Below are 11,806 nucleotides of genomic sequence, written 5' to 3' on the forward strand. Positions count from 1 at the left end.
AGGGGCAGCCAGGTCCCTTCTCTGGAGCCTCAGAAGACCATGCGGCAGGCTGGCTGAGCCACCATAGGAGACCATCTGCTGTCGGTGCCCTGGGCTTTGGCATTGACCTCAAACCCCTGCCTGGAGTCTGGTTGTGTGGATGGAGAGAATTGAGCCTGTCCCTGGCTTCTGCCACAGCTCCTCCCTCAGCAGGACTGAGACCCAGACCTACCCAAGGCTAGCAGTGCGTGGGGCCCCGGCGTCCTGTGCAAGGGGCCCCGGCGTCCTGTGCAAGGGAAGTCTGGCCTCTCACGGCTCCTCCCGCTCAGAGGGTGTGAGCACCAGGAAGGCAGGGCCACGGGTCCTCAGCTCAGGAGCATTGGCCTTGAGCAGGTGCCTACAGGGAAGGCATGAAGCAGTACAAAGGCAGCCTCTGGGTAGGGGTGTCCCCACAACCTCCCTTAGCCGATGGGTGGTCCTGGTGTCTGTCACGGGACTGAAGCCTCCTGGGGGAGGCAGGGCCCTGGGTCTGTCTTGCTCAATGCTTCTTGTCATTCCTGGTGTATATGGTAGGTGCTCAGCCCAGATGGAAATGAGTATGTTGGTGCGTGTGTGAACCAGGGCCAGGCACCCCGACACAGTCGTGGGGGCACTTGGTGACTCTGCAGCTGCTCCCGCCAGAGGGGCGAGCTGGGAAAGCCTGCGTCCCCAGTGGTCCTTGCCCTTCCTCACTACCCCACAGAAAGACCACCCCTGGAGGCGGGAGACGGTGAAGAGTGCCCTCATGGTGATGTATGGCTGTGTGTCCTCTTACTGCCACCCCCAGATGCTCCTCTCCCACGTGGACACCCCCATCACCGCTAAGATCATTCACCACTACTCCAGCAGCTGCCAGGTAACCCACAGGGGGCCGGGTGCCTCCCTTGAGCCTCCTGCTGCGTGCCCTGCATCACCTCCTGAGCAGTCCCTGCCCAGGAGACAGGCAGGAGTCCTCCCTGGTGCTCAGCCTTTGGGGAGCTCCTTCCCCAGACTGGTACTCTTCCCAGTTCTTCAATGTCACATAGGGAAGGAAGCGGACATCCCTCAAGAGCTGTGTGGGGTGAACCCCACCTCTTCCCAGATTCTCCTGCTCCCTCTGCCCTCATCTCTGGTTCACCTGACACTTGGCCCAGGCGTTGCCTAAAAGACAGGAAGTGGGCTTATCTTCAAGATGCAAAGGAACTGGGTGCTTTCCTGAAATAGGGAGGAGAAAACAGGGTAAAGCAAAAGTTACTTCATTTTTATTTTTTGAAAACTGGTAAAATGCACACAACATTCAAATGACCATTGTAATCATGTTTAGGGAACAGCTCAATGACAATAAGTACATCACATCATGGTGTTAAGTCACCCTTCTCTAGAATTCTTCATTTTGCAAAATGGAAACCCCGTCGCCATTAAACCCTGGCTCCCCACTTTTCCTTCCCCAACCCTGGCAATCACTGTCCTACCTTCCAGCTCTATAGTTCTACTACTCCAGGTTCCTCACGTAAGTGGAATCATACAGTAATTATCCAGTTATTGTATGTCAATAATTCGTTCTACCTGCTTGGTGACACAGAGGGTCTCTGAAGCAGGCCACTGAGCTGCATTGCTGCCCTCAGGCACAGATGTGGAGGCTTGGGGAGTGGCATCCTCTCTGGGGTCTGGGTGCTGTGTTCAGTGCAGCATCCCCCACAATGGGGCAGATGCCAAGACAATGTGCTTCAAGGACAGACTGAGCCGACCCCTGCTCAGAGCATCCCTGACATTGAACCTTCTTCAGAGCAGAGGGGTCCAGGAGTGAGTCCTGAGGCTCGGGTTCTTTAGGAGCTCCCTCACAGACAGGATCCCCTTCCCATCCTTCCGCTGGACATAGGACATCAGCCTCAAAATGGCCTTCATGAAGAGTGTTGTGCAGGTGACCAGGTCCATCAGAAGCATCAAGGACCAAGAGGACTTTCACTTTGCTCAGAAGCCAACGCTGACTCGCCTGGTGATGGTGAGCAGGGTGGGGCTGCTCAGTTCTGGGGGGTGGGGGCTGTAACTCTCCGTGACTGGTTTCTCCTGGGGGAGGTCCTCAGGGCATGTGTGTGAGGGTCCAGGGGGCTTCAGAGCTCTCCCTGCCTCCTTCCGCCTTGAGCTGTCCAGCTGAGGAGTTCAGAGAACCGGCTTTGGACAGATGAAGGGTTTCATAGCCAGGAGAGTTTGAGAACCCGGGAGGGACCTCGGTTGACTGGGGCCCTGTGGTGTCCAGGGATGGTCATCAGAGGTCCGCTGTAGCCTTAGCGTTTCTCCTTGAGAGGGACTTAGGGGATGGTGATCTTCTAGAGGCAGGGCTTAGAGTGACATTTGCACAGGAAGTGTCAACTGTCCAAAGGCTGATGGAGCTGTGGGACACCCCATGCCCTTTGTCTCCAGACCTCCCCACCCCCGCCATCCTGCCAAGGCCTTGGGCCCCTGGAAAGCGCCCAAGCTGTGCTGGATGTCCTGGGGGGGTGAGGTACGGGTGGAACAGGAGACCTCGGGAGATGAGCACACGTGTGTCGTTTCACACCAGCCTGGCACAGCCTGTGGAACAGGTGTGGCATTCTGGATGAATAAAGAGATGTGGGCTCAGGCAGGGAAGTATGTGGCCAGGACACACGGCCTGTCGGCCTAGGCCTTGCTCCTTGTACTCTTTCCTGCTTCCCGAGATGCCAAAGGCCAAGTGAACAAACGAAAACCAGGACAGAGGTCTGGGATGATAGGGAACTTTACAAAGGGCCAGATCTTCCCTGAGCCGATGCTGTGGAGTGCAGCCTCTGTCCCCATCAGCCACGGACCTCCTGGGTGGCAGGAAGGTCACCACCTTTCTTGTGCTGTGCAGGCGATCCTCAAGATGGAACCCACTGACCACCTGGCCTCTCCCGTGCGGACAATGGCAATGGACGCCCTCTCGCACCTGAGGTGAGCTGGGCCTTTGTCTGAGCCCCGAGTGGCCCCTGGGCTTGGGGACAAACCCCAAGACACCCTTTGGTGCCCCTTCAGCGTTTGCACCTCCTCCTCCCTGCCTGCCTCTGTGTTGGGGTCTGGGGCAGCTGCTCCCTGGGGCAGAGGGCATCTAGAAGACGGGGTCGGCTCCTTCCCTGATTCCCAGCAACATTTCAGGCTGGATGCTTCTCCTGGAATGGCATGAGGGTGGACGGTTTGGGGGTGGATGAGGGGTTTTGAGCAATGCCAAGGAGCATCGAGGGATCTGGGGGTGGACTCAGCTGACAAACCCAGCCCTGTTTATGGATCTGTTTCTACAGGTGATACCATAGCAAAGGTGTGCCCTCCCCAGAGGTCCACCTGTGGGAGGGGAGGGGAGGGGGGCATTGTGGATTTGTGGTTAATGTTTGAGGTGGTGGGGACGTTTTCAGGGTACTTGACTTGCAGAGGACTGATTGTTACTGGGCTCTCCGAGAAGCCACGTATTGCTCTAGGAGGCAGCCGCAGGCGGATTGTAAGACACTCCACTGACCCCAGCAGAGCACATGTTCAGTTACACGCTGGGTACTGGGCAGGACCGGGTCTTGGCCTCTCAGGGACTTCAGGCACGTAGGTCAGAGCTGACCGAGAGGGATATGTTTGTAGGGGAACCAAAAGACACAAGCAAGAGACTGAAAAGGAGGGCTGGGCAGAAAATGCAATCAGCCTCTGTACAGTAGGGGCCACCAGAGGGTGTGGAGCCTGAGTCAGCCCTTGACTTCTGCTCTGGGCTTGGGCAGAGGGGCTGAAGGAAGCCAGACACCTTCGGGCAAGGAAGTTAAGGTGGGATAGGTCTGTCAGCCCTGGGGCACAAAAGAACCACTGGGGAACTTTCAATAGTGCCACTCCCTGGTCCCACCCCAGGCCCTTATGTGAGAGTCCTGAGCCTGGAAGTGGCCTGTGGGGGACCTTGGGAGTTCTCCAGGTAATGCTAACGGCAACCGTCTTGAGAAGCATTGGTGAGGGGATAGGTGGTGTCTGAGCTCTGGTCCCCGGTCAGCTGGCTCTCCCCCTGCAGTGTTAGTGAAGACACAGGAAGCCGGTGCACCCCAGAGGCTTTGGTTTACTAGGCCTGCAGCCGCCGGCCAGAGTTTCTGTGGCTAACAAACACCAAGCTGCTGCTGGTGGTCCAAGTATCACACCTTGAAAATCCGGGGTTTGGACCAGACTTTCTCTGACTGAGATTGGGGAGGAAGGAGATTCACAAGTTCAAAGCAGGCACTGGAAGTGGGAGAAGTGACCTGGGACCCCTGAATCTCTGCTTCGTTCAGAGACACAGCACTGGAGGCTGCTGGGCAGCAGACAGGGCCCCTGGGCAGGGATGGGATGTGCCTCTGGCTGGGCTGAAGGCAGCACAGGTTCCACTCCTCAGTGACTCTCCTCTTGTCAATGCCTCTTTCCACAGCAAACTGCGGCCTTTCTACTCCATAGAAGAAAGTAACGAGCTGATGGATATCAGTTTACATTGTGTCATTTCTCTCCAACCCCCTGGAGAGGACAACGAGTCTATTAAGGTAGGTACCCTCTTGGCCAGCTCATTTTCTGGGTCAGAACCTGGGTGTCTACTTTGACATGGGCAGAGTCCACCTTCCTGGGCCACCTATAAGTGGTTAGAGGCAGCAAGGTGTACAAGTATTATCTACTAGTAAGTACCAGGTAATACTAGCTGCTGTAACAGAAAAAAACCCAAACCTCAGTGGTGCAACCAGATAAAAGTTTCTCATCCAAGCAAAGCCCAGTTGTCAGTGAGGTAGAATGTGGCTCTGCTTCAGGCAGTTGTCACGAATCCAGGCTGACAGGGGCCCCCACCATCTCCAAAGCATAGATCCTAGGGTCCTAGGCTCTAGTTTTGTGAGATGGGTTCCTCTTACAAGATGGTCTTGCACTTCACATGGGAAGATGAGAGTAAATAGCTCACTGTGGGCAGCTGTTCAGGGCTGGCCATCAGGCCCTCTCCCCTCTGCACTCTGGCATGGATTCCTGCAGAGCCCAGTGGCTGACTGTGTGTAGCCCTCATGGCTGTCCCTTCTGTCTCTTGGCCTTAGACTCTGTATGCCAACACACTGAGGTCTCTGGAGCAGCTGATGGAGAGCCTCATGCAGAGGCAGCTGGACCCCCGGGGGCTGCAGGAGATGGTGCACGTGAGTGGCCTGGCCAAGGGTGGGGAGCAAGAGGTGGTCACTCTTCCAGGGAGTAGGCTCGAGGGCCAGACTGTGGGAAGCAGGGTGGTGCATCAATACATTGTAGTGGTGACACATTGTAGTGGGTTATTGGTGACAAGTCCTGCTTCCCCACATGTTGAAGTCTGAACATTAGAGAAGCACCCGAGGCAAGCAGATAAAGCAGGGTTTATTTAAAAAGCCTGTGTCATAGGCTTCTCCTGGGAGGGAGGAGGGGGCCAGAGCTGGTATCCTGGGGTCCCCAGGGTGACGTGTTCAGCCCTTTTTATGTGTCCTAGGCTTCCTTTGTTCTCCTGATTTCCCCCCTTACCTTTCTCTTTCCTGCATGTGTGACTAGGCCCAGGAATGCTCATAGGCCAGAAGGTGGGAAAGAGGTGGGCTGAAGGGGGAAGGGCAGGATGGAGTAGACAAGGGCACAGTAACAACCTTATAGCTCCCTGTAGGGGAGGGGCAGTTCCTGGGACAGGTTACCTTGGCAACAGGTTGGAGCAGGGGCAGGTTCTTGATAAGATCCCTCAGGGGACAGTCTCCAACTTCCCAGACTCACTCAAAATTCGCCTCTTAGATCCGACCTGACTCGATTTACTATCTACACTGACTGCCTTTCTAATTCTGGCTTCTGTGGTTTTGTTTTGATTACATTTCACGACTGCTGAAAAACTGCCACAGTATAAAGTCACGTTTCCCCCAATCCATAATTCTTAACATTTCTCCACATTCTCCCCTCTGGCTCTTCCTCATCACACACACACACACACACACACACACACACACACACACACACACGTTTTGAAGCACGGGAAGATAACTACTCATAACTACTCACCTCAAGATCAAGAATGATCTATCACCACAGGACCATGATCAGAATCAGGACACTGATCGTTGCTACGTTGCTCTATTAAAATCAATGATCCATATTGAAATTTCACTAATTGCCCCCAATAGGGTCCTTGATAGCCACTCCCAAGACCAGTCCCTTGCATGCTTTTAGTCGCTTTTAGCCAGGTGTCTCTTTCTTCTCCTTTAATCTGGAACAGTTCCTCCCTTTGTCCTTGTCTTTTTAAGCCTGGCGTTTTTCAAAGGCACTGGGTGGTTCTTTTGTTTTTAAATTGGGCTTTCTTGTTACTGATCCTTTAGAGGTCTAATATGTTCTGGGTATAGTATGCCAGTTACAGGATTTAAAAATATTTTCTTCTAATCTGTGGCTTTTCTTTTCCTAAATTCCCCAGTGTCTTGTGATGAAGAGACGTTTTAAATTTAGATGAAGTTTGATTTCTGTTCTTTTATGGATCATGTTTTGGGTGTCAAGTCTAAGAAATCTTTTCCTAACCTCAGATCACAGTGATTCTCTCCTGTGTTTTCTTCTAGAAGTTTTATATTTTCAGGTTTTATAATTACATTTCTGATATATTTTACATTAATCTCTGATAGATTTTGAGTTAATAGGATACACTTTGGATTATTTTGTATGATGTGAGGCACAAGTCAAAGTGTATTGAATTTTAGTGTCTTGGCATGTGGGTAGCCAGTTGCTACAGCATCATTTGTTGGAAGGACTGTCCTTTCCTCATGAATTAATATTATGCTTGAATTCGGAACCCCCAAAAGACCACAGAGACCAGGATGGATGTAAGCAGCAAAGAGGCGTTTATTGCGAGCTAGATGGGTCCTCAGCACATACACAGCAACTGATGATGCTGAGAGGCCCGAGCCCAGGGTTTGCAGCAGTTTTATACACTCTTTGGGGAAGGCAGGGACTTCACATACATCATAGCATCTCTTAGCAAATCATCACACACCGCGGGAAAATCAAACAACAGCACATTCACTGGCGGGAACAAGTTGGGTAGGGGTGATTGGTTAGTACAAGAGGGGGATTTGTTTAAACTGATTGGTTTAAGCCACGAGGGGAGTACTACTGAACTACATGGTTTCCCAACATGTTATCAACCACCGTAAACTACTGGGGGGTCACCTGGCATCCCAGGTATTTCCCTGTCTCATGCTGACTGGTGGCTGCTAGGGGGTTGCTATGGGTCTCCACCTAGCCTGACTGAGTCAGGGCCACCTGGCTCCGCAGATCTCTCTTGTTATTTGTAGATAAACAACTCAGCAGGGTGGGTATGTGCCTAGGAGTGCTCTGTGGGTCTTTCCAAGGACAAGGGTCACGCCCCCTTCCTTGGACAGGCTTTGCTCTGGGGTAGAGGCTGGGTTCTCAACATCAGTTTCTCAGTTAAAGCCAATCAGGCCAAGCTGACTGGTGGCATTATTTCCTATGTGTTTTATGACATTCTGCCTTCTGGTTCTCTCGGCCATTGAGAGAGAGGTGCTGACCTCTGACTGTCACTGTGGACTTGTTGGTCTCTCTCTCCAGTGCTGTGCATTTCTGCTCTGTGTATCCTTTAGCAGTGCTATTGGGTGTGGAAGCATCGAGGACTGCTGTGACTTCTAGATGAACTGACCCTCTGTGGTGATTCGTGGCCCTCGTGTTCCATAGTGATTGTCAGTCAGCTTTCCATGGCTGTGACAAACCGCCTGGGAAAATCAGCTTAGGAGGAGGAAGTGTGCTTTTGGCTCCTGGTTTCTCAGCATTCAGCCCGTGGTGGGCCGGCTCCCTTTCCTTGAGCCTGCGGCAGGGCAGAGCGTGATGCTCTCTGAGTGATGGCAGGAGTGCCTGGCTGAGAGGGTCTGCTCACCTCGTGGCCACGGGAAAGCAAAGAGGAAGGGAGGAAGGATGCAGGAGCCCAGCCAAGGACACCCCCAAGGACACCCCCAGTGACCTAGCTTCTTTCCACTAGGCCTCACCTCCGAAGGTTCTGCCGTTTCCCAGGGGTGTTCCAGGCTGGAGGCTGCGTCTTTGGCACAGGGCCTTTGGGAAGCACACAAGATGCAAGCCACAATAGCCATGTCCCCTGCTCTGACAGGAACCGTGGTGTTTGGATGGCCCCAGGCCCATCTGGAGTGGGGTGGGCTGTTTGGAGCCAGGCTCAACACAGCAGCCCAACACCATCCCTGTGAAGATGCGGGGACCCCCCTCTGCCCTCAGCCTGGTTTTCCTCCGTAGTAAGCCTGTAAAGAATCCAGACGTGCCTGGAGCCCTGCAGAAGCACTGAAAGTCAAACTCAGAGTGGGAGGTTTCAGGAGGGCCAAAGCTGGCCAGGACAGGGCTGCCCAGGATTTTAAAGCCCACTTCTGTGTTCTGGGCTCTACACATAGCTCCTGGAGAAGTGGATCTTGTCAGAGAAAGAATGGGAACGGGAGAAGGCCACCAACCTCCACCTCCATCTCATGCAGATCTACGTGCAAAGTGTCGGCGTCTGCGTGAGTCCAGGGTCCCCAGCCCAGCCCTGCCTGCCACTCTGACCTCATAGAACTCCTCTCTCTCTGGGAGCTTCTGAAGTCAAGTTCTGCCCTTGAAGAGCCCCTGGGAAGAGGCTGCCATGAGCAAGCCCCAGGCTCTGGGCAGGGCAGTGGGGAGGGGACCGGCCAACAGCTTGGCCTGGACCAGGTTAGTGAGCCTGAAGCTCAGCCATGGCGAGGCCCTCTTTAAAGACCAGAGAGGACACTCACGTTTGAAACATGAGTGGAAAACAAAGTCCACTTAGAATGAAGGAGCGGATTGCGACAGTCACAAATGGCTTGACAAGCACCACACCCTGGGGATGGCTGAGGGTGGGAGGATGGTGTCCCAGGGCTGAGGTGCAGGCACAACCTCAGGCCTGGGGCTTGTGTGGGTGAGACCCCAGGGCACCTGGATGGAGGTGGGAGCAGCTTGGCCAAGTGCGGCAGGAGCTACGGCCAATATTAAGGCCATGTGAGGCCAGGTACTGTCAGGACACGTGACCTGGATTCCGTGATCTGTTCTCATAACGTCCCCGAAAGAGGAGGCGCCATTGTTTGCTCCACTTTACAGACAGGAAACGTGAGGAACTGAGAGGCCACGTCCCCTGCCCAGGCCACTCGGCTAGTGAGTGGGGAGGCCCATTTTACAGGAATGAGACAGGGGCCTGGATATAGAAACTGGGCCCAGTTCAGAGCAGTGAGCAGGGCAGAGCTGACTCAGGGCGTGTCCCGAGGCCGGACCCTGATCCTGGCTGACCTCCTGCAGTGCCACACCGTCGCGCTGGGAGGCTGATGCCTGGGAGGAGGTGGATGGGGTAGCCTTCCTGTACCCAGAGCAGGGTACCCAGCACAGGGTTCACCCTCTCTACCCGTCATCGTGCTGCCTCCTGGGCAGCCCCAGGTGGGTGTGAGGACAGAGGTGTGAGCCCTGCTGTCCCCTGTCCCTCAGATTCCCCTGAAGCTGGGGCAGTTTGGCACACTGGTTGGACTCATTGCCCCATGCACCTGTGATACCCACCAAAGAACACGCGTGGCCCTCAACTAATATCCTGTCCAGCCTGCTAGATCTTCATGGTATGGGGAGAGCAGGCCATGGGGGCTGGCCTCTGCCGGCAAAGAGGCAGGCTGCAGGGGGAGGGTCGGCTGCAGGCCTGCCCTGGGGCAGTGTGACTGTCTGTGGGGTGGGTGGGAGACAAACTGGGCTGCCAGAGGAGAGTGGGGGGGGGGGGCAGAGTGCACAAGAGGCCACAGAAGGTTCCAGAAGGAGAGACCCATGGGTTGATGCACTAAAGGCAGTGCTGGGCAAGGTCAGCTACGGATACCCAGGATGCAGTGGGACTGGCTGGAGCTGAGCACAGGGGGACGCAGGGGGGCTAGCTGTGCTAGAAGAGTGTGGGCAGAGGCCACACCTGGAAGAACAGCGAGAGCAGGTGCAAGAGGGATGGGATGTGCCGATGCTGGAGGGTGGCTCAGGCCTCTGCAGCCAGGGCAGGAGTTTGCCACTGAGTGGCCTCGGCCAGACCCCGTCCTTGCCCACTAGGTCTGAAATTGTATTCCCAACAGCAAGCCAGACCTGCTCCTTATGGGATGCTGCCAAGGAGAAGGAGCTGGAGAAATGCAAGGAGGACATCCAGGACCCAGACGCCGACAAGGTCTTCTGTGCCTCCTGCAGGATCGCCAAGGTGATCACCGGCTGGGCCCCACCCCTGGCCACTTCTTGGGCTGGGCTTTCCTGGGCTGGCTGTGTCTCCCAGGTTCTCTAGGGGTTGCTGCCTCCCCAGCCTTTTGTCCAAGGGATATATCTGCACTGAAATGACCTGTGTAGGGCTCCTCACTGGGGCGCTGAGCAGAGATGGTGCCTAACATTTCCTGGCCAAGTCCTCCCGGCACTTACAATGTGCTGCGCTGAGCATGGAGAAGGCCACAGGAATGGTCCAGAGCAGTCCTGCGTGCTAATGTCACACTAATGAAAGGCAGTGCCCAGAGGAGGCTGCTGTCACCTGGATAGGCACCTTCCTTGCAAATAGGCCTTCCGTCGTCGTGAGCTCCCCTTTGCCTGAGGGTGGAGCTGCTTCCTGGTGCAAAGGGGGCTTTTGGGGAGGCAGGATGAGCACAGGGCTCAGGGCGCAGGCCAGGCAGGCTGCAGGGCAGTGGAGTGGGGACAGGAGATTTGTGCGGGAGCATCCTGTGTGGGGTTCAGGGAGGGCGGGAGGCAGGCGGCGAGGACAGGGAGAGGTTGGTCGTGGGAGCGCTTTGATGTGGGAGGTGCTGAATTGCTGTCTGAGCACCTCCACCTCAGTGAGAGGGCCATGGCCATGCCTCCTGAGTGGAGTAGGAGGAGCCAGGGAGCCGGCTGGAACTGGGTTGTGCTCTGATCCTAGGTGGTCTGCATGGAGTTTAACTGTGACGAGGTGGTCTCACTCATCCAGAAACTCTGTGAGAACATCGGGGCCAAGGACCTGCCGCATGACAAGGCTGCTGGTCACCTGGATAGGCACCTTCCTCCAGATGCGGGCCAGGGAGCTGGAGGATAAGGTGGCACAGCTGCCCAGGGCCCTGGGTGGGGCTGGGGCTGACTCCCGAGACTGCCTCTCCCACAGCCCTGGGGCTGAGGAGGAAGAGGAGGAGGAGGAGGAGAAGGAGGAAGAGGAGAGGAGGAGGAAGAGCAGAGGAGGAGAAAGAGGAGAGGAGGAGGAGAAGGAGGAAGAGGAGAGGAGGAGGAGAGGAGAAGAAGAAGAAGGAGGAGAAGGAGGAAGAGGAGAGGAGGGAGGAGGAGAGGAGGGGAGGAGGAGGAGGAAGAGGAGAGAAGGAGGAGAGGAGAAGGAGGAGGAGAGGAAGAGAAGGAGGAGGAGAGGAGGAGAAGGAGGGAGGAGAGGAGTAGAAGGAGGAGGAGAGGAGGAGGAGGAGGAGGAGGAAGAGGAGGAGGAGGAAGAGGGGAGGAGGAGGAGAGGAGAAGAAGGAGAGGAGGAGAAGGAGGAGGAGAGGAGGAGAAGGAGGAGGAAGAGAGAGGAGGAGGAGAGGGAGGAGGAGAGGAGGAGGAGAGGAGGAGAAGGAGAGGAGGAGAAGGAGGAGGAGAGGAGGAGGAGAAGGAGAAGGAAGAGGAGGAGAAGGAGGAGGAGGAAGAGGAGAGGAGGAGGAAGAGGAGAGAAGGAGAGGAGGAGAAGGAGGAGGAGAGGAGAAGAAGGAGAGGAGGAGAAGGAGGAGGAAGAGGAGAGGAGGAGGAGAGGAGGAGAAGGAGGAGGAAGAAGGAGAGGAGGAGGAGGAGGAAGAAG

At 55.4% G+C, this 11,806-nt stretch overlaps 1 protein-coding gene across 1 annotated transcript in view; it reads left to right on the plus strand.

Annotated features, from left to right (window-relative positions):
• MROH2A (maestro heat like repeat family member 2A) overlaps window positions 1–11,806 on the plus strand; it is a gene marked incomplete at its 5' end in the record, with an annotated part of 60,582 nt that overhangs the window by 37,745 nt on the left and 11,031 nt on the right. Inside the window, 11 exon segments of the mRNA XM_081261760.1 lie at window positions 722–874; window positions 1,877–1,999; window positions 2,867–2,946; window positions 4,415–4,523; window positions 5,055–5,150; window positions 8,409–8,513; window positions 9,484–9,570; window positions 9,572–9,608; window positions 10,098–10,216; window positions 10,916–11,014; window positions 11,016–11,069. Of these exon segments, the coding sequence (XP_081117886.1) occupies window positions 722–874; window positions 1,877–1,999; window positions 2,867–2,946; window positions 4,415–4,523; window positions 5,055–5,150; window positions 8,409–8,513; window positions 9,484–9,570; window positions 9,572–9,608; window positions 10,098–10,216; window positions 10,916–11,014; window positions 11,016–11,069 (1,062 nt within the window).

The sequence above is a fragment of the Spermophilus citellus genome (genome assembly GCF_964194105.1).
Source record: "Spermophilus citellus genome assembly, chromosome: 11".
NCBI lineage: Eukaryota > Metazoa > Chordata > Mammalia > Rodentia > Sciuridae > Spermophilus > Spermophilus citellus.